We start from the raw sequence: 27,307 nt of genomic DNA on the forward strand, positions 1-27,307 counted from the left end.
GTAAAAAAGTTGGATTGTTCAAAATTTACATTTTTTATGAAGCAGCATGGACATAAGATCTGAGGGAAAACATTACAGCAACACACTGCTTTGATCAGCTTATTCAGTGTCTAAGAACAGCAATTATTAGGCAGGGATCCCGGTTGAGTATTTGCACAGAAGCAATTTAGGTGGAAGAACAGTAAAAATGTACATTACCTGGACCTCTCAAAATGAATCTCTGGTTTCCTCAAAAATCCACTGACAGCACTGAGGCTCATTAGAGGCTCGTCCCTTATTTACAGGTATGCCCCTCCTTACCCATTATCTATATCTCCATTAGACTGATAAGGGTCATATCACCATTACAACATTTACCAGACTGCATTTGTCAGGCAAAATTCAATCACTAAGCCAAGTTAATGTGCACAGACTGCAATTAGTTAGACCATTATATCATTATATCTTAATTGTACCATTATACAAAGTGGCATTTGTAAAATGTGAAATTTGGTAACATTGTTTGGTTACATAAAAAACTGTTCCTTAGCATTTATGTGTTAAGTTGTTATCACAAGTGGCTGTAAAATGGGTCAATGACCACAAGGCCATTAGTTATGGTCAGGTGCCGTCTCAATAGCATCACATGATTAAATCAAATTTGTTGTGGATGGTAAAATTATGGTACCAAACAGTTAATTGAAGTCATACAAATGGTTTTGTGAAACTTTCATTACTTACAAATTTTAATGAACACATATGAATGAAGGCTAAATAATCACAGTACTTACTGTTCTAGAAGACCCTATGCAAAATGCGTAACACAAATTCACATTTGACCTGTGTAAGAGGTATTCATTTCAGACAGTTTTTACATGTACCGTGATGTTTGTTCCTGCTCTATGTTGAAGAGCATGACCTGCCATTGTGAGAAAAAAATTTACATTGTACAATGCCTCTTTGTTGAAGATCAATACAAAGATTTTTGAAAAGAAAGAGATCAATTACCTGTCTCCTACCATCACTGTAACTATTTAACTATACCCAGCATTGTGGGGCAATCTAGCTTTACAGTCAGATAAGTATTTGTATGAATATATAAAAATAAACAGCTTTCTAAAAGTGGAAATGGAAAAACATTTATACTATCCAAGCAGATGTTTGGGGGGTTAACGCCCGCTAGGACAAGTACCTAGGTTCGGAATTTGCTCCTTTTTTATGACCAGTTATTATTCACAACACAGGTGATTGATAATACCAGAGGGAGGAGGGGGCTTTAGTCAAAGACACACTGTGATAAACACTGACTGCTCCTCTGGATCTCTCTCAGAGAGCTGAGGGCTGCCAGGCATGTAGAAGCCTGCACTAATAACTGTGATCAAATGTAGTACGACAGAATCAAGAAAAGTATACACAAGTATATTTAATAAAAGTATATTTCTACTTTGGTGTGCCTTTCATGTATTCAGGATATGTATATTGGAGTAAGTGTCATATTTTGATTACTTACAGAGAACAGAAGTAGTGTTGGTGCATGTGCGTGCGCATGTTAGTGCATGAGTCCCTCCAAAGTTGGTCCTCCCTACACAGAGGGACCACCCACACATGGGATGGGACAGTGCAGTAACCAACACTCAGGTTCCAGGGTTTCCTCCAATGAGGAAACTACTTTTTTGGCTAAAAAGGCCTCAGACAAAGGAAGACATAAGACCAGAGTACAGGCAGAATAGATATGAGGACTACCTGCTCAAAACCTGGTTGTCCGGTGGACCATCAAAACATCCATTCAATTTTAAAATCTTTGCCAGCTTCTCTGTGTGTTCTGTGTGCAGATATGTCCAAGGTTGAATTTATTTCGCAGTCTGACCACAGAGCCAATACAGGTCTGGCTTTACCGAGATGGAGAGCCTTACAAGCTGTATAAGGGCTGCAGAACTGGCTTTTCTTCTCCTCCATGCCCACGTTACTTGATAGCTACATAATGTTACATGTCTGTTTTCGTCAGAGACCGGCTACATTAGACGTGATAAAGTTGGCTAACTTGCTGTTTAATGGTGCTATGGGTAGCTGGCTTACTCCTAGCTTTGCTGTGGAGCAGATGGCAGAAATGTGGGTTAATGGTTGGCTACCTTGCTGTTACTGATATTATAAATCTGTTTGGTTAATGTTGCTATTGCTAGCTGGCTTTCGACGGTAATATGGGCTAATGGCTGTAGCTGGATTGGTAATGAAGTTGTGCTTCTTGTTGTGTGCTTAAGTGGCCGCCTTGCAACACCTTGGTAGAACGTGAAGGGAGGGGAGGGTTGAGTCCAAATGGAGGCCGGAGTTGTGGCTGACAAAGCATTTGTTTTGGTCTGAGATACTAGTGGTCTATTGCAACATCTAGTGGCAGTGAGGGTCTTTTACCTTTAAAGAAGTTTGTTACTTTGGAAAATAAACTTATTCTTGCTGAAAAATAGATGAGAAGATTGATAGGCTACCACTCTTATGTCTTTACTGAAGTTACACCCAGCACTTGGTTAGCTGAGCTTAGCAATAAGGCAGGCTGGGTGGCTCTATTTGAAGGTAAAGATAAAATACATGTTGTATCCTATAGGGTTGTGGGATCTTATCCATAGTCAGATCTAAAGAGATAGACGCTTACTTTATTTTCCCCAGGGAGAAGTTTGGACTCAACAAAGCCAGACAGTTTCTTGGCTGCGAGCAGTCTCCGCTGGTTGACTGGCAAAATTCCATTAAATTATGGTGAGATGTTAAACAAGAAAAGAAACCAAGGTACAAGGTAGAATTTATTGTTAATCTTCCATATTCACTATACAGGTGAACGAAATTTTCTTTCTTCAGTGTGGCAGACTCCAGACCAGATGTGGACCATGGAAATAAACTTTCACTGCAACCTCACCCAGTCTGCTTTTGAGTGACACGTCATGTCACCTCACCTGTCAGCTGTAGTCAAAAAGATTGCTGTAATTCACAGAGAAAAGAACCAGTTGAAGTTATCATATCAAGCCTCCAGCACAATAAATGTAAAATCAATGACATAGCAAGAGCAGGCAATGGAGGCTTCTCTGAGCGTAACATGAGTCTTAGGCAAACACAAGCCCTTTTCAGATACTGAAGTTATGAAAGAGTGTTTGAGTGATGTGATGGAGGTCTTGCTGGGATGAAAGCAAAAGGATGAAAAGAAGGGGAAAATAGGTCAGATATCAGTGTCAGATTCCTCTGCAGCAAGACAAACAGAGATTCTTGCTGAAAATTTCCCCAGCAACTTTGCGATGGCATAAAACAGGCACAGTTCTTCTCATTTAGATTTTATGATGAAGAAAAACAGGAGTTTGTGAAGATATTTTGGGACTAAGATCCCATCATGGCATGGCAAAGGCCTTCTGACAGAGGAATAGATTTGAGGCCGGTTGTCTCCATAGTTACTGATGGAGCACCATCCAGGGCAAGAGAGGACACTGGTTCAATCCTAAAAGACTCAACAACTGTTTTGATATAACACAGAATACTTTACCAAACAGTCCTATGTGCTAATCTGGGTGAAATGTACAGATGCCAAGGCATCATCCGCACTGCAGCATCATATGCTGCATATTCTCCTCATGATAATAATGTCGGGGGTTCAGAAAGGCAGAGTACTGGAGCGTTTTTGAGGCTTTTGCACTGAGCTTCAAACCCTCCTGTCTGAGCAAAAAAAATGCAAAAGCCCAAATGTTTGCAGGTTTTCTCCTAAATGAAGAGAAATTTGGAAACTATTGCATTTCTGACAAATATAACATTCCTCCTGAATAACCTTAATGTCAAGCTTCAGGGCAGAAACAACACAGTGAGTAAGCTCCTGTCTGCAGTGCCTTGTTTTTCATAGGAAGCTGGAGGCATTTTTGAACTCTATAAATTCGACAAACCAGATGGGAAAAATCAGCTTCAGAATCATGCCTGGTGTTTGTGGTGAAGCTGACTGAAAATTTCCAAACAAGCTTTGAGGGCTTTAACTTGGGAAAATAAGTTGTAGTTCACATTGCAAACCCATTTCTTGTCAGAAATGCCACTGAATTCTCAATGGAAGCACAGAAAATCAGCCCCTGGGACAATTTTTGTTTGCAGGAAGCTCAGTGTGGTCCTATCATTTTCTGGATTAAAAGGGGTGAAGGATGCCCCATGTCTGCAGAAGCCAGCCCTTCAAATCTTCACCATGTTTATGTCGAACATACAGAAGTACAGTGAACTCAGCAAACTCACTAATGAACATTTACATGGGGCTCTCTATGGTCAACTTTAATCTCTGTTTAAAACATCTATGTACGAGCAGGATTTTGTGATATTACAAGTTTGAAGTCAATCCTGATTCAATCAATACAGTTTAATTTTCTCATTTATGGGTTTTGCATGTCACATGTTGTTATTTTTTGCTTTCAAATATTCTGTTTTTAAATTACCTCCATAGATAACCCTCCAGTGATTGCTGCAGTTCAGGCGCCTGCTGTATGATTTAGAGCTGATTTTTATGGCAGCACTACAATATTCTTAGGGGCATGACTGAAGTTACTGATGGCTGCATTGGTCTGGTTTTTTTTCTACAGCCCTTCTAATTACCACCTCTTTTTGTTTAGTTTATGTTTGCATGATTATGATAAAATCATTATAACACCATAGTTATACTGTTATACTGTTGTTGTCACTCCCTAGGTTGGGGCAAATGAACAACCGAGCATTCTGGGTTAAATGGTCAAATCCAGCACTTAGGTCAAAGCAACCGAGCGTGTGTTTTGTCCATAGTTACCCAGCAGTGGGGTTAAGGTTTGGTTAATTTACAACCCTGCAGTTTTTTGAGTGTAGGTATACGAAGATAGTGTAATATTATTACAGCCAAAAGTAATCAACAATACATTAAAAGTATGTCTTTGTGAATGTATTCATCTTAATTACATTTTATTTGCATAAAATAGTGCAATATTTGTGTATTTACATATTCATAGTTTCTAAAAGCAAAACTGTCTTACATGTCTTACCATTAAATCATGTATGTATCCCTAGCTGACCCTATCACGTGGTGTCCAGCAGGCGGCACCCCTCACACATCATTATCTTCTACGGGTAAAAGAGCCCAGACGACGGAGGCTGACATTCCCGGAAGTCACGGGGAAGCAGCTTCGAGTCAAGTAGAGGAAGCAAATAAACTGGGCAGGTCTTCCTCTTCTTGTGGCATTTCTTCTGGAGGTTCTCGACCTGCAGTGAAAGACGGTAATTCATGCACTAACCACAGAAAATACACAAGTAAGTTTCTTCTTCCCGCTCGACCGAGACGTTCAGCTCGTTCAGTCTAGTCCGGTTCGGTCCAGTTGTTCTGAGCCTCCGTCAACTTCATAAAATTTTACAGCTTCTCAAATGGAAGTGGGCGTTAAGTCTGAATATCAGCCTCATTGTGAAAGCATTCATGCCATTTAGTCGAGACAAGGCTTAACCACCAGAACTTTGTGTTTGGCTTCATCATGAATCGCGACAGACTTTGTTCATATGATTAAGACTAGTTCTGTTGTCAAAACTTTAGTCTAGTGTTTGGGCCATGAAGCCATGTCAGACGTTCAGCCTGGGAACATTGTGGGGGTTTTTATTTTTATTTAATAGCACATTTCACTACAGGCAGGCTCAATGTATTTTAAATGATCTTTCAAGCAATAATACTTTCTTTCTTTTGGTCTTGTATGATCGTAAAATAAATATCTTCTGAGTTTTGCACTCTTGCTCAGGTTTATCAACTAAACAATCAATCAGTTAGTTGAGAAAATAATCTCTTATGAGAATAATTGTTTGTTGCATCCCAAATATTCAGGCTCAGTCGGGCTAATTTGTGAAATGACAGTTATGTAAGTTGTTTATAAATTAGTCGATTAACTGATATGTCAGTCAGTTAATCTTTTAAGATTGATTAAGTCACCGGTTTCAGCTTCTCAAATGTGAATGTTTGCTGCTTTTCTTATAGTAATTTATGATGGTAAAATCAACATTTTGGGGTCTTGGGCACTTGATCAGATAAAAGAAGTACTTCAAATATATCAACTTGGACTGGGAAAATGTTTTTGCCGTTTTTCAGAGTGGATGATTTAAGAAAAGAATCATCTGATAAGTCGATTGATAATTATGTAATTTTTAGTAACACCCCTGCAAAATTAATTTATTCAGACTGTCCATTTAATATTTTTTGTTTCCAAATAATGTGCCATACAAATGACTAAATGCACAGAACTCCAGTTCCTCCCGTTCCATACACAATAAGTGACATACTTTCACATACAGTCAATATTGGGTTTGAAAGTCCATACTTTTATCCAAAGTGGACTCTTGATCTTAAAAAAAATCTTTCACCAGACAAAATACCAGATAAAGCAACAGCATGGAGTAACAACATGTCAACATATCAAAAGTAGATGAAGGAGGAGCCCATTTCCTTTTTGAGTGGACCGGTCATTTCAGAAGTTTCAGCATTATAGAGCAGCTGTCTTCTTATTTTGTTGCCGTATTTCTCTTTGTTTTTCTCACGTCAGTGTTTGCTTTTTTTACCTCAGAAAAATGTTGCTGTATATCCTCGGGCTGGTGGCGCTTTGGTTCGTCTATCGCTGGTGCAAGGAACTCAAAAGGGTGTCCAACAAGGAAGATAAATACGTATACATCACTGGCTGTGACTCTGGGTTTGGTAACCTCCTTGCTCGACACCTGGACAAGCTGGGCTTCCGCGTGATCGCAGCCTGTTACACTGAGAAGGGTGAGGATGAGCTGAAGAAGATCTCCTCCGACAGACTGACGACGATGCACCTGGATGTCTCCAACTCTGAAAGTGTCAGCAAAGCAGCAGCTGCGATCAAGACTTTGGTCGGAGAGAAGGGTGAGTGGGTTTATTTTATTACGTTTATTTTATTTGATGCTTGTTTATCTCATGGGTGTTATGTTAATCTCACTAGACAAGAGATTTTACGACACGTTTAGGATACAATATTCATATTTTGTTTACGTTTGAAACTGAGCAGTGCTGATTATGTATTTTGAATAAATCTCTCCAACTTCAAAGAATTAGTTCAACATTTTAAGAAATACACAGTAGCTTCTCGTTTACTCTACAGTCAGAGGAAAGGTGTCAATCTTCTTAGCTAACCTCTAAGCAGTGGTTGCACTGTGCCATGCATGTGGTGTGATCACTCTCATCTCTTTGTGTTTATCTTGTGTTGCTTCAGGCCTGTGGGGTGTTGTGAACAACGCTGGAGTCGCTGTGCCGTCCGGTCCGTCTGACTGGCTCACTATAGAGGATTATAAATCCATGCTGACCGTCAACCTGTGTGGAGTCATAGATGTGACACTCAGCGTCCTTCCTCTCATCAAGAAGGCCAAAGGGAGAGTGGTGAACGTTGCCAGCGTGTTTGGGCGAATCAGCCCGTTCGGCGGACCCTACTGTGTGTCCAAATACGGAGTGGAGTCCTTCAATGACAGTCTGCGGTGAGAGGAGACATAACCTTTTCATGCTGCACACACACACTGTTGTTCTCGTGAGTGTGTTCTTTACTTACAGCGGCTCACTTTGTGTTTCAGTTTAAACATGGCACCGTTTGGAGTCAAGGTCGCATGCATTGAGCCAGGGTTCTTCAAAACCAATGTGACTGATACAGTGATACTGAAGAATAACCTGCAGAGGCTGTGGGACAGATTACCTCAGGATGTGAAGGACGACTATGGAAAAGCTTTCTTGGACCAAGGTGAGTTACAGCATTTGTTAACACTTTATTCTACAGTTCCTTTATTTCCTCATAATTTACTAATAGTTTTTTAAAGGTTTTCTGTAAAGAACTATGTAATTTGATATTTTACCAATCAAACATTGTCTTACCTGATATAAACATACCTATACCTTTTAATTAGTGCCCATTCATATAATTGTTTTCCATGAAACTACCTAGTAAATTATTAGGAAATGATTAGGAATTTAAAAATTTGAAATTAAAGTGTTGCCCTAATAAAGTGTACTGCGTATAAACCACTTGTGTGACATGTTTCTCTTTCAGGTATGGAAGGGTTGGATGACAGGTTCAAGGTGTTCACGGACTCGGACCTGATGAAGGTGGTTGGCTGTATGGAGCACGCTGTCTCTGCCGTTCACCCTCGTACTCGCTACTCTCCTGGATGGGACGCAAAGTTCCTCTGGTTGCCTCTTTCATACATGCCAACCTGCATCTCAGATAAACTTTTCCTTAAAAGTAGCCCCAAACCCAGAATTTCTGTCCTGTAGTTTCTGTCAAAGTAGTAATTTTGTGGAATAGGTTTATACAAAGAGAACTGACATGTGTTTCATTTTTTAACACACAATAAATGTTTGCAAGTTAAGTATTCCACCATTGATAGCATCATATAAACATTTTCTGTATTATAAAACATGTTTGGTTCGTCATTATGTTTTTTGCTTGACTCTGGACATTAGCATGCCTGCTGTACAGATTATAACATCTCAGTTAATGGCCTCTGATCACAGACGATGGCATTTGCTTCTTGAGACATCTTGAACACAGTATCACACCTCTGTCAACTTGTAAAGCTTTTGTTCTTGATGGACTTTAGCTCTGCTGCGTCTGTTTGAACTGGAAGTTTGATCATTAACGTTCATTTGTTCTCAATATCAAATACGCAACAGCGTTTTATCTGTAACCTTTGGGCAGAATTGTTGTGTTTTCAGAGTTCAGTCACATTTGAGGTAAAAAAAAAAAAAAAGGGGGGGTGCAGTTATCAAAACCTGGGGTCATGTAATCTGGTGTAGTCTATTACACAACCTCATGCTGTTATATCCACAATGGACCTTGACTCTGCAGACACGCTCAAGTCAGTCCAGAGAAACTTAAGCTTACCTGGAGCGTCCAGTGTTGACTGAGAAAGGATCGCCACTGCATTAGCTTATTTCATTATCTTCATCAAGAAGACACATCTACAGCTAAAGAATTGTAGCAATGGTATGTGTGCATTATTATTATTATTAATATCATTATGTATTTTAATTTAGTATTGGCTTTGATGCCTATCGGGAGTATCCAAACGGCTGGCATATGAATGTTGACCTGTTATTTTTATTTGACACAAAACATTAGGAACAGACATTAATAGTGACAGACATGAATGGACTACTTGAATGATTTTGTAGTTTTTGCACTAACCAGCTAAACAACATCTGATGCCATCTGGTGGACAACTGAAACATGAACATATTAAAGGTTCAGTTCACCCAAATCCCTCTCATCTTATTGTGGTTCTACCTGCAAAGGTCTAGGATTTCCACTGCTGAGATCCAGCACAGTGGAGGTAAATGGGGCTTTGTTTAAAAATTGCAATACTCAAATGGAAATTACTAGTTACTAGTAAAACTCCTATTTAGTTTAGTACAGAAATATTACAAGAAAATTAATGTATAGTCAGTAAAGTCAAATGACACATTATGCTGAAAAATTAACCCTGTGAGTGAGAGTTAAACTATTATTATTTGATTAATATTATTAATGCATTCATGTGTAAATGGCATTTATTCTCAGTCAAGGTGGTATTAATTTTGACTCAACTATGTTTTATAAGATGATCATATTTGTTTAATGTAAAAAGTAACTAGTAATTCAAGCTGTCAAATAAAGATGTTTAGTAAAGGTTTGTAGAAGTTCAAGCCGGGTGTTAAATTGCTCTGTCATTTCAGTTGATGGTCTGTTAGTGCTGGATATCCCTGCTGCTTATTCCCAATAAGGATAAGGGTTGATGAGTGAACGGGGGTCACAGTTATTGTTAATAAGGTTGTAGCCAAATAGATGCACGTTGGGTATTTACATGTTAATCTTCATTGCCTCTGTGTGTGGGAGCTATATGATGTTTTAAACTTGAAGAAACTCATCTCAGGTTCCTCCATTCAGGTGTCAACTGACAACCCAATGACGTATTTATTAGAGGTAAGTTTATTCCTCCTTCTGTTTGCCTAAATATTCACATCTGTTTTCACCACTTTTATAGAAAAGAAGATGGCATGAAAAAATGTTTGTTTTAGTCCAAATGTGAATTAAAAGTGAATCGTGTGTTTTAGGTAATCCTGTCACATCTGGTCTTAACCTCTGCTTTACTTCTGGCCGCTCTCACTGCCGTCCGCTGGCACATCAGAGACTCCTACAAGGTCGGTGGCTTCAGCCAGAAGCATGTGTTCGTCACGGGCTGCGACAGTGGCTTCGGGAATCTGCTGGCCAGACAGCTGGATCGAAAAGGTTTCCACGTCATAGCCGCTTGTCTCACAGAGAAAGGTGCGGCAGATCTGGCAGCGGAGGCCTCCCCCAGACTGAAGACCCTCCTGCTTAATGTTACAGACAGCGAGAGCATCGGGAGGGCGGTGGAGTTCGTGAGCGGAGAGGTCGGAGAGCGAGGTGAGCCGGGCGGACAGCGGGGGGTAGGCTACACGCAGATAAGGTGCCAGTCAGAGTGAGGCACTGGAGGAGATAAGGCAACCTGGACCATCCCATCAACAAGCCATCATCCTCCTACTGATAGCATTTAACAACCAGAAACACAGCAAAGCTCCTGCAGACATAAATCTGTAAAAGTTTAACCAGACTTCATTCTAAACTTCTTAGAAGCTTTTCAGACCTTACTTTGTTTGTGGAGCGGATTTACCTTACCTTTTTTCACTGGGTCTCGATTCTGTTTTAACACTGTACAGTCTCTACTAGATACTGTTCTTTACACATCAACACTGATTACATAAGCAAAGTGCCACTCCGTTACTCCATTAGGATCTTGGGCAAATTTAACCATTCACAGAGAGTCTTATTAGATTTCTGTCGACAGTAACTTCAGTTTGGTGCCTTTCAACCCTTTACAATAATTATGAATCAAAGATATCACTTTTCAGAATCAGTCCTTATTTATCAAGTACACATGTACAAGGAAGTGATTTCAGTGCAGGTGTCAGTACAGCAAAAATAAAGAGGGAATAGAATAACAATGATAAGGTTATAATAAAAATGTGCAATGGAAACAAATCCAAATACCCATGAACATTATTTGTATATTGGTGGGACAGACAATTAGTAGGTTGAATCAATTAATCATTTTACAAATTTGTCAAGTAAACAAGGAGCCTATCTGGATAAAATGCACTAATGTGAAAAAGTATAAGGAATTAAGGAGATCAAGGCCGTTTTCAGCCTTTGTAAGTAAAGACCATCTAAATTAAACACGACCATTCTCCGTGATACTATGCTTAATTCACCAAGCTTTACTTTCATATGGATGTATGTGAGTAGTTGAGTAATTTAACCAGCTAAGATAGCAAATAATTTAAATATATTTACCTCATTTTCAAAATAATAACTTATAACAAACCATTTTCACAGATTCCCTTCTCACACACATACAAACATCTGCTGGTTTGCTGTCAGACAGATGAACACTGTAGTAGTACAGGTCTGATGCAGGTTGATGAGACGTGAAACAGACCAATTGCAAACTGCCAACACATCTCTGATATTTATGAAGATAACAGACTAAAACACTCACTGGTGCTTTGCTGACAAAAGAGAAATTAAGATGAGAAGGGGATAACTGCTGTCAGTGGTGATTGGTAATTATCCCGCCTCTTTCCTCTGCAGGTCTGTGGGGGCTGGTCAATAACGCTGGCAGGTCCACGCCCATCGGCCCAACAGAGTGGATGCAGTTGGAGGATTTCACAAAGGTTTTGGATGTGAATCTGATAGGAGTCATTGAGGTGACTCTCCAGTTTCTGCCGCTGCTGAAGAAAGCCCAGGGCAGGGTGGTAAACGTGGCCAGTATTCTGGGCAGACTGTCCCTCACTGGTGGAGGATACTGCCTGTCCAAATGTGGAGTGGAGGCCTTTTCTGACAGCCTCAGGTAGAGGAACGAAAAACTGATTCATCTCACATCCTGTTAAGATTAACACATTTCTGTAAAAGGGGTTAGTAGAGGCAAAACAAACCTGCAGTTTCTTTAAGAGTAAAGCTTAAGGGCAATTTGGCTTTTAGACATCAATCAATAAATATAAATGCAGAAACATAAACAAGTATTGTTCAGAAACACTGCTGTCACTGTCACCAAAACCATCTAGAGAAAACAGTGAGAGGAAGAAGCCAGAAACCAAACAGGCCAAATGACATAGAATAAATGGTCCATTAGGATGGCCTGACCTGATGCAAGCGACAGTGTTTTTACAGCACACATCTTTTTTTTTCCAGGAACTGTTTGTCTTTTACACTGATTACAAAGTTAGAAACAGATGAGGAAAGTACAGAACACTTTCAACAGAGACTTGACAAGTTTCAAACAAGCCCAGAGGTTCCTAACATAGGTGTCAGGCCCCTCCGTAGGGACACAAGATAAATCTAAGGGTGCGAAGAGATGACTGTTGTGATAGGAAAGAAGGGGAGAGGGCTCTGCTGGACAAATGTGTTCATATCTTTCTCTTTTCTCTAATGTTTAATGTTTTGTCTGAAATACATCTTTGGGCCTAAAACAGCTACTTGAATGAAACCACTTGAAAAGTTCAGAGGGGAAATCGCCCTTTGGTGGACCTGCTTTTATAAGATTATCATGTGATCTTCATGTGAAATCTTATTATGAAAAGTAACTGGTAATGGGTGTTACAGTCACCAGCAAACATTTTGAAAACCTCACCATGTAAAACTACTTTTAAAGGAAAATTGTTGACAGAAGACTTAAAATGCAAATCTTTGTAGTTGCAGTAAAGAAACATAATTGTCTGCTTCTCCTGCCCAGGAGGGACATGCAGCACTTTGGTATCAAAGTGAGCATTATCGAGCCTGGTTTCTTCAAGACAGGAGTGACTCGGCTGGATCTCATTGAAGCCGACCTGAGGAGGCTGTGGACTCGGCTCCCTCAAGATGTCAAAGCCTCATATGGAGCCAAATACTTTGAAGACTGTGAGTGGTGGTACAGTTGATTTCATTCAGCAGTAGTGTCAGTTAAATATCCCTAAATGATTCCTCTCATTCCTTCCCCCAACAGATGTGAAAGCTCAGGGCTTCTCCATGGGTATCTTGTGCAGTCCAGATATCTCCAAGGTGACCGGGTGTATGGAGCACGCGCTGACAGCTTATTTCCCTCGCACACGTTACGGTGCGGGCTGGGATGCCAAGCTTTTTTGGATTCCTCTGTCTTATATGCCTTCATTTGTTACAGACTTTGTTATCAGCGTGCTTCTTCCTTCACCTAAAGATGAGAGAAACATCTAGCAGACAACCACTGCCACTGTAAAACAGTTTGTATGTTTTTTTTCCCTGTCTGCAGTGTATATGTATGAAAACACGAAACTGAAACACATTAAGACAATAAGTGGTTAAAAAAAAAAACCCTGTCCAGACTGTGTTACAAAATAGGAAATTTATTCATTCATGTCTCAGCAGCAGCAATTTAAACCACATGGGCAAATTCTGGATGATCACAGGTACAGTTTTTATTTGTCCTCATTATGATACAAAATAAATCATTCTGTAAGGTAAAGAATTTATTCACCGTGTTTATAAAACAAGTCTACATCTTGCATCCTCAGGTCATGTTTTGCTCCTCAAGATAATCAACTACATAAATTTATTTCCATGCAAACAGACATGGGCGCGTTCAAGTATTGTTCCAAACTATTTTGGCCATTAATCCAATATCATTACTTTAAGAAATGATCATGTTGATTCAAAGTCACAAAGTCAGGGAACGTAGGTAGAGGTTAAGTATGGTAAGTATGCTTTGCACACGTATTTTAGCTTGCGCATCTGTTTATACTGGAGCACACGTGAGTTAAAATCCAATTTCTTATATCTTGCTTTAATTTCTCAGCCCTGAAATGAGGTATATAAACATGAAAGATGAAGTAAATACATCTTCAGTTTTGTTCAGTGGCAAAAAATGTCATTATCCAACACATTTCTCTAATACCCTTTGATCATACAAGTACTGTACATTCAGAATGCAGCCCACCTTTTACATGTGTTACTGTGTTTATGTTGAACTATTCATAGGATCTATTTCCAAGATATTTTCTGACAAAATCTTACTGTTCAAATTTACAAATATACAACATATTTATTAACATTTCTATCAGCAGCTTCAGTGCAAAGATATACATATTGTACATCAGAATAAAGAAAAAAACATTAACACAAGAATTGGCATAAGAAATGTCAGAAGGCATAGTCACAGAAGACTTTTCTCTTCATTCTGTAGAAATGTATTTCTCTTTTCTAAAACAATTTGAGTTTTGTACACAGGCTGCATAAAAAAATAAATTCTGTGCAAAGTGTGTTTCTTTTTTTTCAACTCCCGTCCGTGAGAGAGGGGTTATACATCGCTGTCCTCTTTAACGAGGTTGGCTGTGTCTTTGAAACTGTCCTCGGTTGGCGAAAAGGTGCTGGGACGATCCCTCTTCTGAGGTTTGGCAGGGGGGACAAACGGAGAGGGTTCAGGGGCAGAAGAGTCCCCGCTGCTGGCTACAGGCTTTTCATCCTTCATCTGTGAAGCAAAGCAGAAGGTTAAAAAAAAAAAGATGGAAAAAAAAAAACAATTACTTATTGCTTTATAACTCATGTCTGAAAAATGTCAAGAGTCACCTCTGAGTATGAAGGGTTTTCAAACGTGGTGCTTGGTTTTAATTTTCGTTTGAATAAGCTCCACTTTGACTCCTGCAAGCGATCACAAACAGTGAGGTGGTGTCGCACTTGAAAAATTCTTCTTCCATCGTTTTAACTGGGCACACTGTTTAAAAGAGACTCACCTGAACGGGTTTGGTGCTGACAGAAGATGTGTTCACGATGCCCACATTCTGATCCCCGCGATACGCAGGGTTCACAAAGTTGTTCTCCAGCTGTTCACCGCTCACATTAACAGTCACCTGGTTAAAAAAAAAAAAAAAAACGCAAGGCTGTCACACTAACTAACTGCCTTCTGCCATGTTCAACTGAGCTCATTGGCTTAACGAATTGCCAAAATTTGTCGTTTTCCAGGGTTAATGAAATATATGTTGGAGCGATGATCAGGAGGCACATGCACACCCATAAAGTCTTTGTACCTGCTGGATAGCAATAATCATAATAACGCATCAATCGATGGAAATGACAGTATTTTGAAGTGTTGGAAATAACACGGCAGTGTGGAGCAATTTCTTTTTTCTTTTTGTTAATACAATATTCAGCAATGACGAGACTCTTGTGGCCCACACACACCAACACTGAACAATTTTCAAATTATCTGTTGCATCCAAAGATATTATTTCCGTCACTTGCTGTCCTACTGTAAAATATTCACTCAGGATTATAGTTTAAAGCCCCAAATGTGTTAGCTGCGGATGAAATCTCTTGTTAAGGTTTCCATCAAAGTCAGTGAACTGTTTTTTTGGACAGCAGTCTATTCATGCACTATGTTTGAGATCAGCTCATACTGTACGAACAGTCTAACCTCTGTGGTGGAAGTAAATACATATGTAATGAAAATAAGATGCACATTAAGTGTATTTTGTTGTATATTGCCCTTTAGATCAATATTTTTGAAATAAGTTAATTAACACTAAAAAAGATGACTTTGTTGGAAGATGCTGAACCATGTGCAGCGTGTGGTGGGTTTTTTTGGGTGGTGTTATTTGTTGCCATGCAAATATATGTATCTATGTGCAACGGACCATTTAAATGGCATGACATAAAAACAAAGAAATCCATTCATTTATTCATTTACAAGTACCTGTGTGGCATGAATGACAGCAGGAGCACCAGACACTCCAGGAGCAGTGGCGTATAATGGGTTCTCAAATGTGATCGGCTGCCTGCCAGCTTCCATAGCAAAGTTATCATCCTATGGGGATATTGATAAGATTGGTTTTACAGAAAATATTACACCTCAAAAGACACCATTCATTTGTTAACCTTCAGTTGATGCTGAAACAAGCAGTTCCAAAAGGAGGACTAAAATAAAAGTCATCAAATAAAACCACATAGAACTTGTTTGTGAGTTAAAAATGCTGATAGGACACTTTTTGTGACTTAGGAGAATATTAACTGCTAATAAGGATCCTTCCTGGACTCACCATCTGCATGGCTGTGTCAATGAATGACACTCCAATGTGCGATGGTCCGAGATCAACATTATCACCCGAGCGAAAAGTCACCCCATTCCCAGTGTCACCGGACTTCACTAGGCTGCTGAGGCTGGACAAAAAGAAAACACAAATTTTTATCTAAATACTCTGATGTGAGCTTCAGTAGAGGCGAGAACGAAAAGGCGAGGGCTGAGATACCTGGGTAGTTTGGGCATGGAGGGGATGAAGGATCCTGTTCGTTTATAGTTGAGGAAAACCCCAACGGCCAAAGCTCCAGTAATCAGGATGATAATGACGGCCAGTAATACAGCCACAGCTTAACACAGAAAAAGTGGAAAGCATTGAGTTGTGTGGTTATGGTATAATCGGAACAATGCTGTTGATAAAAATTCCTAATAATATTTTTGCTGACTCGTCCATCACTGTTCATGACCTCTGGACTACTTGTTAGTTTACTAAGTTAAACAGTGATCAATTGTCATATTACTTAGTTATTTATTGAGCAAAAGTGTGATTTTGGTGAGTCAACATCTTTAATATTTGCTGATTCAGACTGTTTTCTAAGCTGTTGCCCTGAACAGCCACTGGTTAGATAAGCAAGAAGACTGACTTCATCACTTTTGACCTTGATCCGCCTCAGTAAAGCTAGCAGATCCTGAATGTTACTGTGCGGCAGCTCCCACACGTGCATGTGTGAAGGACTCCCACAGATTGTTGGTTGTAAGAATTTGTTTAGTCAACCTTTCAAGTTACACAAGTCTAACTATTTCATGATGAAAAACTGTACAAATGTTAAGAGCTATGAACTGATTTATAAATTTGAATGAGAATAAATAAATCAAAGGATAGATAATAGGAGAGGTACAGTACCTGTTCCTGCTGGAGCGCCCCTTGACTTCCCCATCTCACAGAAGCTGCCCACATAACCATATGGGCATCTAAAGAAAATAACCATACCAAATCTTTAATACTGGGTCAACAGCATCTTAAAGTAAAATATATATAATATAAACAAATATGTCAGACATTATAGGGTATGACTGATGGACAATCATTTACTGGTGTAAATGGCCCCTGCAGCTACACTCACTTGCACTTGGGCAGACCGCCTTCATCAGTGTAGCAGGTTCCACCATTCATGCATCTACATGCAAGGGGCATTGCAACAGGTGCCTCAATGGCTGCAGGAGCAAAAGCCAGCCATACGCAGAATCAGAAACAATGAAACAACATCACACCACAATCTCACAAGACCACACGGGAGCAGCCAGGCACATGTGGAGAATGGATTTATGAATATAAAAGGATGATGCAACACAACAGCTAACATAAGACCGCAGACTGTGCATGCAGCCAGGCTGTTGTTGTTTACCTGCATCACATTTGTTGGAGTCGAACTCCACATGGGAGGAGCCTTGTGGGCAGGTGCAGGTGTACCCACCAGGCCGGAGGAGACAGAGGTGACTGCACACGTTCTTACAAGGGTTCGGCACTGAAGAGGACGGAATATTTAAAATTACAAATACTGTTAGATACAATGTGGTTCAGTGCAAGAGCAAATCCTTTCCTGAAAATGCATCATTTAGAATAAATTAATGCAGGTTCATTACATATCTCATAACACATTACCACATCAACAAATCTTTATTACAGCTCATCTTCACTCCTGTGTTTTTGGAAAATAATGACGAAAATCCAAAATATATGAACAGCTGTGCTCGTTGTTTCCAGGACTTCTTTCAATTTACAGTTCTCAAAGTCTGTACTGAACAGGCCACGAGGGCTGTAATGTATGCTGCTCCTTCTGCCTGTAACTTTCAGAAAAATGTAATCTCTGTGAATTCATATCATCACTGCAGAAACTGCGTGCTCTCTTCTCTGGCTGTCGATGTTTTGGGTTATTGTACAATCTAGGTTGAATCTAGGATGAAATCTTTGATTTGATTGGATCAGAATTCTTATTCATCATTTCGTAATCACATTTCTGTTTAATTCAGATTTTGTGACATTCTGCTTAATCTGTTTTATGTTGAATGTAAATCATTGTTATTGCTTAAAAACAAGACATCAGTCTTCTTTGGTTAAATAAAGGTTAAATAAAAAACACAAAAGCACTGTTTAACATATATATGCTGATTACTATCCTGTCTTCTCCTCTGCATTATTTGGTTTACAGTAAGTAGTAAAAATACAATATAGATGCAAGTTACCCAAGACAAAATTAGTTTAAGTCCAATTTTCAAGAGTACAGACTACGTGAAGACAGATATCACAGACAGACTCTTTCTTTTGGTTCAAAGGCGTTGAGTGCGTCTGCAATAAATTTTTTGTTTATATAACATTTTGGGATATTTTCAACCACACATACTGTAATGTAGGACTAGATTTTCTCTCTCATTTTACACAAACACCACATGAATCCTTCTGACCTGACTGGTTGTGTCGGTGCTCCTGGTAAATGCGGACTTGAGTCAGCCAGGGGTTGATGGTTAGAACTTTGACTTTATTTCCTTTCCCAAACTTATTAGTCCTCCACACTTCACCTTTCTCCTTTGTTGTCCAGTACACATGTCCTTCAAAGACATCCAGACTGTAGGGATGTCCAATATCTGGAACAGACAAAATACAATACTTCTGATGCACAGCATACTCAGTCTATAATCACCTTCACTATGCTTTGAATAAAAACACTGAATGTATCAGCGCTGCGCTGTCTCTCAGTGTTCTGACCTCCTGATATGATGATCTTCCTGTCTGTGCCATCAGGTTTCATGGACTCAATGATGTTTTCTTTGGAGTCACACCAGTAGATCCTGTTTCCATTTAGATAGTCCAGAGCCAGCCCAGTAGGCCAGCCCAGATCCTCTTCCTTCACCAGCACCTCTCTGTGCTGACCGTCCATCCACGCTGACTCTATTCTGGGTTTCCTGCCCCAGTCTGCCCAGTACATCATTCTGCCAAACAGAAATAATCACACAGACATTTTTTTTTTGCCAAGACATGAAGCCTCCATATGCTGCACAAAAAAAGTAAGGATGACAATGACATATTTTTAATACTAAAGCTCAACAGCCTCATACCCGAGTGATGGATTGACAACAATAGCAGCAGGCTGGTCAAGGTCAGTGTGGATCAACCACTTCCTGTACCGCCCATCCAGTTTGGCCACTTCAATTCGATTGGTCCCTGAATCTGTCCAGTAAATGTGCCTGTAAAGGTGATAAGTACAGAGTGAGCAGCTGAGTGAAACTTTGAGCAATGTTTACAAAGAAATCATAATCCTGGTGAATTACCCGCCAACCCAGTCCACAGCAATGCCATCAGGATTAGCGATGTATCTCAGGTTCAGATCCACCTCTTTCACTGGGTTGTTACCGTGATCGTTGAATGTGGTCATATAGGCACGTTTGATAGAACCGAACTGAGATCCCCGACCCAGGACTGTCCAGTACACAATACCTACAGCATCAGGGGACAAAGGTTATCCAATCTTGGAAATCTTGCTGTTTTTATATTAACAATGACACAACATTAAAAGTTTTACAGGAGTCGTCTTACTCAGGCCTTGTCCCTCTGGATCCCACAGGTAGTCCAAGGCCTGGATGTGCTCAGCGTTGTCTACGTAGTCTGAATACTCTTCAGACGACAGGTTGAAACGACGGATGCGAACGTTGTCTGGCAAGAGCAGCACTGGTGGGTTTCCTGTACAGATATTGAGGTGTGGTGAAAGCTGTTAGCAATTTCAATTCAGGGTTTGGCTTTAATGAGAAATAAAAGAGAGCATTTGTAAAGAATTTTCTCCTTTGCATGAATGCCAAGCTCTTACCCTGGGCAGCACACTCTGTCCCATGCGGCTCACCAAATGAGTGAAAGCCTTCAGCACAAAAGCACTCATAGCTGCCCTTTGTGTTCTTGCACTCCTGAGGACATGTCCCATACACTTCACACTCATTCACATCTTTTCCCAAGAGCACAAGAAATGGAAAAAAGAGAGAAAAACATTAATTGAATGTAGAAAACTACTTCTGTGTCATCTTCTGTGTTTAAATGGAGTAGATGACTGACTAACTGGTGTCTTGTTTACCTTCACAGGTGTGTTTTTCTGTCGTTCTGGGCTTGTAGCCAGGCCTGCAGGAGCAGAGGAAGCCTCCCTCTGTCAGGTCGGTACAGTTGTGTTCACAGATGTTGTCACTGCACATGTGCCCACTGCCATGGTCTGACAGCAGCAGATTAAAAAAAACAACACACACTGAAAGTTAGACTTCATGCAGGTAAATGTATAGTACTTGAATTATGTCCTGTTATAATTTCATCCTCTAGTTACCTTTTTTGAGTTAAGTTAGCTAGAATAACCAAAATAGTTAATTGCATTGCAATAATCTTACTGGTACTGAATCTACTGCAAGATATGTTTATTTACCTCACTATAAATATTCTGACCAGGTAGCTAGGTTTCATTTATCAGGATTTTTAGAACACCTGCTGAAATGTAGAATATGGATGCATAAGATGTTTTTTTTTATATTATGTATGTATTCTATTACAATAAACTCTTTTCTACTTACGGCAGCCGAGCTCATCTGACTGGTCTCCACAGTCATCATAATCATCACAGGCATACTGCAGAGGGATGCATTGTCCATTACTGCATTTGTACTCATCGTCTGTACAGGGGCCATGTGTTGGGCTTTGGCCTAGATAGAGAGAAACATATTAACTCAAGAGAAGCTGTAGGTACCTTTGATTATGTTCAGAAATAAAGTTTGAGGTGATAAGTGTTAATATTAGTGCAGCAACCTCTGTTACAGAAAGCATCACACTTACAGTTTTCCTGTCTCTCATCAGAGCCGTCACCACAGTCATCAACAGAGTTACACAGCTCGTGGCTGTAGATGCAACGGTTGTTTTCACAGCGAAAACGGAACGGAGTCTCACACTGGATGTCCACTGTGAATGATCAGAAACAGCAGGAAAGGAAGAAAGAAAACCCTTTAGCAACTTTAGCCGAATCCAAAAATTCAACATAATAACTTATAGATAGTGAGTTAATATGTTGTTTTATGTGATTCTGGGTTTGACAACAACAGTGCTTTGGTTTTGTGTGTGCTGGATTTGTTAGTGTTTATGTTACTTACAGCAGAGGTGAAGCTCCTCGTCTGAATTGTCTCCACAGTCATTGTCTCCGTCACATTTCCACTGAGGCTGGACACATACGTGGTTTTTGCACTCAAACAGGAAGGGGGGGCAGTATGTACCATTGGGAAAGCGGGTCGCTGAAAGTCAGAGTCATTCTGTCAAACTAAATCTGTGACTTATACAAATCAACACAATCCCCAATTGTAATGAAACTAGCGCTACATGAGGATAATAAGGAATACAAGTTTGTTGTATTCACTTATGTTACATTTTTTGTGATAGCATCAAAGAGCGCACAAGGAAAACCATAAGATGAAGGACACTCACGGCATGACATCTCATCAGTATAGTCCAGACAGTCTGCGTTGCCATCACATTTGAAACGTTCAGCGATACAGTGTCCACTACCACACTGGAAGTAGCCAGGATGACAAGTCCGCAACTCTGGAACACAGCCACACGAATCACCATTTGTGATTATGATAAATACACATTTAGCAAGTTGAAGAAAAGGCTGTTGTAAAAGTCTCACAACAAAACAAATCCCCAGAATTTAGTCTTTATTCCTATTGCACATAGGAATATTATTATTTCATGTGTGTCAGCTAGAATAACATTTAGATAATCTGTCCTGCACTCTACCAGCACTGTAAGAAAGAAATCCTTCAGCTGTACCAGAGTGAATAAAGCCTTTGAGTAAATAACTATTGCTGGTCCTGTCTGTCTACTCTAGCCTTCAAAACTTGAAGTTTTATTGCTTCTTTGTTTAGTGCCGCCCTCTGTTACTGACAAACAGCCAGAGCCTGAGCCAAAACAAAGAACCTCCACTTACCACAGTCCCTTTCATCCGAGTTGTCCTCACAGTCGTTGTCATGGTCACAGACCCAACGGTCGGGAATGCAGCGCAGATTATCACAACGAAACTCGCTCTCTGTGCATGCGCGTGGAGCTGAGGGAAAACATGAAAACAAGGAATTTCAGTGTGGAGTCAAGCAAATGTAGAACTTTATTATGCTGTTATTAAATTTCTTCTTCTTCTTTCTCTGTCCTTATTATGACATAAAATACTCTAACCCAAGCAGCATGTGCAGTTCACTAGAGACAGACTCTCTCAGCCTCATCAGCACAGCAACAGCACCACCATGACTTAACCCTGGTCACTGTTTCTCCTTTGAGAAGCTACATTATCCTTATTAACTGGCTTGCTCTCAGACATGTTTAAATTCTCCAGGGCAAGGGGTGACAGACTCCCTTACTCCCTCTTTCTGACACTCTGAGGACAGCCTGTTTCTCCAGCAGATGATAAGACTACCTCTCTCAGCACCCCACTGTTGGTAGAAATATCGAGCCCCATACAAAACCTTCCTGCTGTCTGATAAAATGATAGCATGACTAGTCTTTGTCATCAACACTCCCTTTTCATTTGGATAGTGCACACAAAACTGAGGAGAAATCCCATAATAAACCTACTTAAAAAGTACTTGATATCAAAACAATGTACACTGGTTTTCACTGTTCACATTCTTGTCAGTGCTCACACCGAACCCTCAAGCACTAGGCCTACTGAATGATGTGACTTTATCAGTGATAACAAACAGCACTCACTGCAGCTGCGTTCATCAGAGTTGTCCCCACAGTCATCGTCCCCATCACACCTCCATCTCAGTGGGACGCAGCGATGGTTGTCACAGCGGAAGTCTCCGTCAGGATCACAGGTCAGTTCATCTGAGAAAGGAGCAGGCACATGAATGAAGACACTTTTAAACCATTATGTCCAACTAAATAAATGTCCACCATTTCTTTTCAATGGCCATTTTTTTAACTTCAGGAGCAGCTTATGGTTTTAACTTTATGTAAAAAAAAGATTGCGCATGTGGCCTTTGAATCCTTTTTGTGGAGGTACATAAGGTTTGTATCAAAAAACTGGACAATACTTCTACTGCAGCACTTAAAATTTGAGTGTGGCAAGACTCTAGGGTGGAACTGGTTTTAGCAAATACAGTTTAGCATGATCCTGCGAGAAAATATTTGGAAAAAAACAAGTTTAGGAGCATAATCTATGAAAACTACAAAAGAAATGCCTAGGTTTACAAACTTGTGCTAATTAGACACTAATAAATTGACATAATACACAGTACACAGAGATTTACATAGAAACAAAATTTGGATTTTCCCAAAAAAAGGGCCACCGGAACTGATTTTTTTTGTGCTAAGAATTTTATATTTTTTGTTTTTCTTGAAGCCTTCATGAAAGATACAATGTTCAGTTGAAGTTGCAGCATTTGAAAGCTGTTTCTGTTTCTTTAGCCTACCTTCATCACTAATAAATGGGGTAAACAAAATATAATAAATATGTGTAACACAGCACAATTCCACGGCACAGCAAACTACAACCTCCAAAATGACCATAAACAACCGTTTATTTTACAAAAACTGATCATAAACTCTACAAAGGTAGGATTTGAAGCAGGCCTGTTGTATTAGACTATGTGTACCTAATAAACTGATGTCTTAGACAAAAGCTCTCATTCTTTAACTTGTTAGAGAAGAATTCATATATTAACCTTTAAATGGCCCATTAAAGACTGAAAACCCAACCTCACTGTTTTCTACATCTTGCAGTCAGAGATGAGAAAAGATGAGATGTTCTAGCAGATAAATGTATCAATAAGAGCAACAGCTGCACAATATGACTGCAGATTTTGGGGCTTTTAAGTAATAATGAAAATGTCAGTTTGAAATGAAAGGCATCTTGTTTTTTAATTAAACTGCAACAGTCATAGAGGGAGGAGAAGAGCATGCCTAAGACAGATGGGTGACCTTTCTCCATGCCAGTGTGTCTGTCTGTAGAGGATAAGACTACAGGAGATGAGAAGCACAGAGGGGAGAGGAGTGGAGGAGAGCTGGTCTGAGCCATCTCTACCACATAGTGCTGGGGGTCATAGATAGCGCAGCGTTAGCTATTCCTGCCCTCCTAGCCATCCACCTGGCTCATCTGCTACATTCTTACAGGAAGATTAGCACGGATCTCCCCTCCTGCACGGTCATGGCACTAATGGAGTGAGAGCCTCTGATAAGACACGGGAGGGCCGCAGTGAGTGTGTTTGGATTGTAGCAAATTACAAAGAGGCTTGTGTGAACCCTGCCCCCACGCAAGGACAGAGCAACAACACACACACATACACGCATATATGTAGAGCCATACCACCGGACAGCTCATAAATCTGTGCCGCTCTCAGGGAGTTGCAAATTGTGGGGGGATGTGAGTGGTGAGACCCTCTCTATCAGCACTTCCCACTACCTCACTATGTAATGTTCCAGAGGAGGCTGAGGAGTTGGCTAATTGCCCCTTCACTCACTCTTTGAATACATACTCCTGTTTCAAAGCTGTAATTTATTTTAAATCTCCTCTAGAATCATCTAACCATCAGTAATCACCAAATGTGACTTGATCAACCAGGAAAGTTCTAACATGAGGTCTGATAGTGTGATAATAATAAACAGTCTTCGAATCACTGCCACAATGTAAACAGGACCTCACTTCTGTCTCAAGGATATTTGTCACAGACTCACCACAGCCCTGCTCGTCGCTGTTGTCTCTGCAGTCATTGTGGCCATTGCAAACGGACCACAGGGGCACACAGCGGTAGTTGGTCTTGCAGTCAAACTCTGTGTGGTTGTCACATCGATATGCCGGTCCCACTGTGGAGAAAACACCATGATTGTCACGTAACAAAGACAAGTAATGAAGAGAAAGGCTAGAGCAGTTTTTGAAATATCAAAATCTACAGAGAGTCACAATTTAAACTTAGTTTAATGTCTGTAGTTGCTGCTGATTCAAGGAGTTAAAGGTTTGACTAATGTGACTGTGATGCACATTAGGATATCAGGATGTATATCACACTGAAATATTAGTCCTTGTAAAATTAACATAGAGTTAAAAAAAGGGTGAAAGAAACCATATAATACTTACTGCACTCCTCTAACGGTTCATCAGAGTTGTCACCACAGTCATCATCGACATCACATTTCCAGCTCTGGGGGATACATCGTCCGTTGCGGCACTTGAACTGTCCAGGGCGACAGGTCCTGGTGGAGCAGTGGGCAGAGTCCTCATCAGACTGATCGCCGCAGTCATCCTCACCGTCACACTGCCACGACTCTGGGATACACCTTTTATTTGCACATTGCCACTGGTGGGTCTCACACTGGTGTGTAGCTAGAGGGAAGACATAATTCGAAAATGAAGCCATGAGAAACACAGAAATGGTAAAAAGACACAATTTTAAGTAAAAACAGTAAAAGCAAGCAGCAAAGATTATGTAATATTTCAGCAAATAGCTGTTAAAATGAGGCATAACCTACCACACAGCACAGGATCTTCGTCTGAGCCATCATGACAATCCTGGTTGCTGTTGCAAAGGAAGTGCGGACTAGTGCAGTTTCCATCGTTGCACTGAAACTGTCCAAGCCTGCATTGACGAGTCGGGCAGGTGGAGGGCTCATCTGAGCCATCTCTGCAGTCCCTCTGACCATCACATTTCCACCAGATAGGAATACAACTGTTGAAGCAGTAGTAGGGATAAAAATGAGAGATTTAGATTAGGTTGAAATATGTGTTGACTAATACAGACTTAAATTAGGTGTACAAAACAAACTCCAAAACAGATTCCTGAACTCAACTCCCTTCCCCACATAACTCTTGGGCTGGGTTGGCCTAAAGGTCAAATGCAGCATTCATGTTGACTGAATCGTTACTTCATGAATTTTTAAACACACTTGCCAAGAAGATCTGAAACCTCTACTGACCCCATCCCTGCACTGTGTGCGCACATTTTATGTCATCAAAGAAAGATTTGGTGAAAAATCTGGTGAGCCTTATGGCACAAACAGCAGGTGGCGCAGTTCTTTCAGTTAAAGTGCCAGGATGAAAGCAGCATAAGCCTTTTTGTGGCTGGAAGGCTAGTTATGAGACATGTCTTCTTAATTTTGAATGATGATGTTAACAAAACCATTGCAGCTAACAATCTCCCCAATACCAGTCCCATTTCTTTGCTGTATTTACACAGACAGTTTGACAATAATACACTGATTTTTAAAATGCTACACATCACATAAGATGACAAGAAATATTGACAAACCGTTCATTGTTAGCACATCTGTACTGGGTGCTGGTGCACATGGGAAGGCATCGGGTCACACCTCCAATTTGCACAGTCAGGAAATGATCAGGGCACTCACAGGTATGTCCTCGCCCCCCATGACGGATCAGGCACAGGTGAGAGCAGCCTCCATTGCTCACCGCACAGGGATTGTTTGCTGTCAAAGGGAGAACCACAGCCGGTCAGACAATCTCAGTTCAACAAAGCTGGGCAAATACAGGCCAGGTCAGCTGATAGTAAATAGGCTACTAGTGCTTAAATCAACAAAAGTCAGAATGTGAACATCAGATTCTGAGATTTTTAACTCACCAATAGGCTGTCTGTAAGGATGGCATACATGAATGTCAAATGGCCTGTGTGTGGTGTTAACCAGGGCCTGACGACCTGAGCCGTCATATTTGTTGCCTCTCTCCACTGTGCGTGTGTTCCAGTCAGTCCAGTATACACTGTCCTCGAACACAGTCAGGGCAAAGGGGTGTGGCAAATTTCCATCATACACTGTGTGTCTGTGTTGACCATCCAAGTCTGAGAACCTGGGAAAAAAAGAGTCAAAGGCTTTCAAGTCTCACTGCACTGTAGGCTAAAGAGTGAGTGTTCCTACCTTTCACCAAATGTACTTACTCGATGTAATTGAGATGAGCATCGGACCAGTAGAGCATGTCATTAGTGTAGTCAATCGTGATCCCGTTGGGCCACTCTATCTTGGTGGTAATGATGGCTGCTTTGTGGTTTCCATCCATTCCAACACGGCCTATAAAGGCTTTGTCTCCCCAGTCTGTCCAGTATACATATCTAACCGCAACCCAAGAAAATCACATGAGATCACATGCTATCTACATATATGTGAAGGAAGAATCTTTCCTTATATTAAAATATTACAAATAATAACAATAATCAAAAAAGGGTAACTCTTTATTTC

The 27,307-nt window shown here is 40.4% G+C and overlaps 3 protein-coding genes across 7 annotated transcripts in view; 2 read left to right on the top strand and 1 right to left on the bottom strand.

Moving 5' to 3' along the window:
- The first annotated feature begins 5,083 nt into the window (after nucleotides 1–5,083).
- On the top strand, nucleotides 5,084–8,397 carry LOC111218135 (retinol dehydrogenase 7-like). Of its 2 annotated transcripts, none has more exons than XM_022740265.1 (5): nucleotides 5,084–5,223; nucleotides 6,546–6,862; nucleotides 7,209–7,467; nucleotides 7,561–7,724; nucleotides 8,031–8,397. In XM_022740265.1, exons 2-5 carry the CDS (start codon nucleotides 6,550–6,552, stop codon nucleotides 8,252–8,254), a joined length of 960 nt encoding a protein of 319 aa, XP_022595986.1. In that variant the 5' UTR covers nucleotides 5,084–5,223; nucleotides 6,546–6,549; the 3' UTR covers nucleotides 8,255–8,397. The 2 variants fall into 2 exon arrangements, with proteins under 2 accessions (XP_022595986.1, XP_022595985.1); XM_022740264.1 differs by having other exon boundaries at nucleotides 5,085–5,256.
- Nucleotides 8,398–8,501: 104 nt separating this feature from the next.
- LOC111218134 (retinol dehydrogenase 7-like) lies at nucleotides 8,502–13,298 on the top strand. The gene is made up of 6 exons (XM_022740263.1): nucleotides 8,502–8,966; nucleotides 9,906–9,941; nucleotides 10,073–10,403; nucleotides 11,628–11,886; nucleotides 12,769–12,932; nucleotides 13,018–13,298. Exons 1-6 carry the CDS (start codon nucleotides 8,964–8,966, stop codon nucleotides 13,242–13,244), a joined length of 1,020 nt encoding a protein of 339 aa, XP_022595984.1. The 5' UTR covers nucleotides 8,502–8,963; the 3' UTR covers nucleotides 13,245–13,298.
- A 79-nt stretch (nucleotides 13,299–13,377) lies between these two features.
- lrp2 (LDL receptor related protein 2) overlaps nucleotides 13,378–27,307 on the bottom strand; it is a 47,017-nt gene continuing 33,087 nt past the window's right edge. For 3 of the 4 annotated variants that reach the window (XM_022740261.1, XM_022740259.1, XM_022740258.1), the window contains 28 exons: nucleotides 27,010–27,180; nucleotides 26,698–26,921; nucleotides 26,368–26,545; nucleotides 25,592–25,788; nucleotides 25,200–25,445; nucleotides 24,800–24,928; nucleotides 22,832–22,951; nucleotides 22,059–22,175; nucleotides 21,554–21,670; nucleotides 21,226–21,363; nucleotides 20,915–21,037; nucleotides 20,656–20,784; nucleotides 20,175–20,306; nucleotides 19,917–20,048; nucleotides 19,649–19,792; nucleotides 19,384–19,549; nucleotides 19,171–19,299; nucleotides 18,821–19,044; nucleotides 18,520–18,699; nucleotides 17,463–17,582; nucleotides 17,181–17,271; nucleotides 16,961–17,028; nucleotides 16,289–16,406; nucleotides 16,079–16,199; nucleotides 15,736–15,846; nucleotides 14,777–14,893; nucleotides 14,613–14,684; nucleotides 13,378–14,514 (listed from right to left, as the gene is read on the bottom strand). In XM_022740261.1, coding sequence (XP_022595982.1) covers nucleotides 14,344–14,514; nucleotides 14,613–14,684; nucleotides 14,777–14,893; nucleotides 15,736–15,846; nucleotides 16,079–16,199; nucleotides 16,289–16,406; nucleotides 16,961–17,028; nucleotides 17,181–17,271; nucleotides 17,463–17,582; nucleotides 18,520–18,699; nucleotides 18,821–19,044; nucleotides 19,171–19,299; nucleotides 19,384–19,549; nucleotides 19,649–19,792; nucleotides 19,917–20,048; nucleotides 20,175–20,306; nucleotides 20,656–20,784; nucleotides 20,915–21,037; nucleotides 21,226–21,363; nucleotides 21,554–21,670; nucleotides 22,059–22,175; nucleotides 22,832–22,951; nucleotides 24,800–24,928; nucleotides 25,200–25,445; nucleotides 25,592–25,788; nucleotides 26,368–26,545; nucleotides 26,698–26,921; nucleotides 27,010–27,180 — 3,985 coding nt within the window. In that variant the 3' untranslated portion in view covers nucleotides 13,378–14,343. The remainder of the gene's footprint in view (nucleotides 14,515–14,612; nucleotides 14,685–14,776; nucleotides 14,894–15,735; nucleotides 15,847–16,078; nucleotides 16,200–16,288; nucleotides 16,407–16,960; nucleotides 17,029–17,180; nucleotides 17,272–17,462; nucleotides 17,583–18,519; nucleotides 18,700–18,820; nucleotides 19,045–19,170; nucleotides 19,300–19,383; nucleotides 19,550–19,648; nucleotides 19,793–19,916; nucleotides 20,049–20,174; nucleotides 20,307–20,655; nucleotides 20,785–20,914; nucleotides 21,038–21,225; nucleotides 21,364–21,553; nucleotides 21,671–22,058; nucleotides 22,176–22,831; nucleotides 22,952–24,799; nucleotides 24,929–25,199; nucleotides 25,446–25,591; nucleotides 25,789–26,367; nucleotides 26,546–26,697; nucleotides 26,922–27,009; nucleotides 27,181–27,307) is intronic. The other variant, XM_022740260.1, reaches the window with a different exon arrangement.

Source organism: Seriola dumerili, unplaced genomic scaffold (genome assembly GCF_002260705.1).
Source record: "Seriola dumerili isolate Sdu_G_001 unplaced genomic scaffold, Sdu_1.0 BDQW01000052.1, whole genome shotgun sequence".
In the NCBI taxonomy this organism is placed as follows: domain Eukaryota; kingdom Metazoa; phylum Chordata; class Actinopteri; order Carangiformes; family Carangidae; genus Seriola; species Seriola dumerili.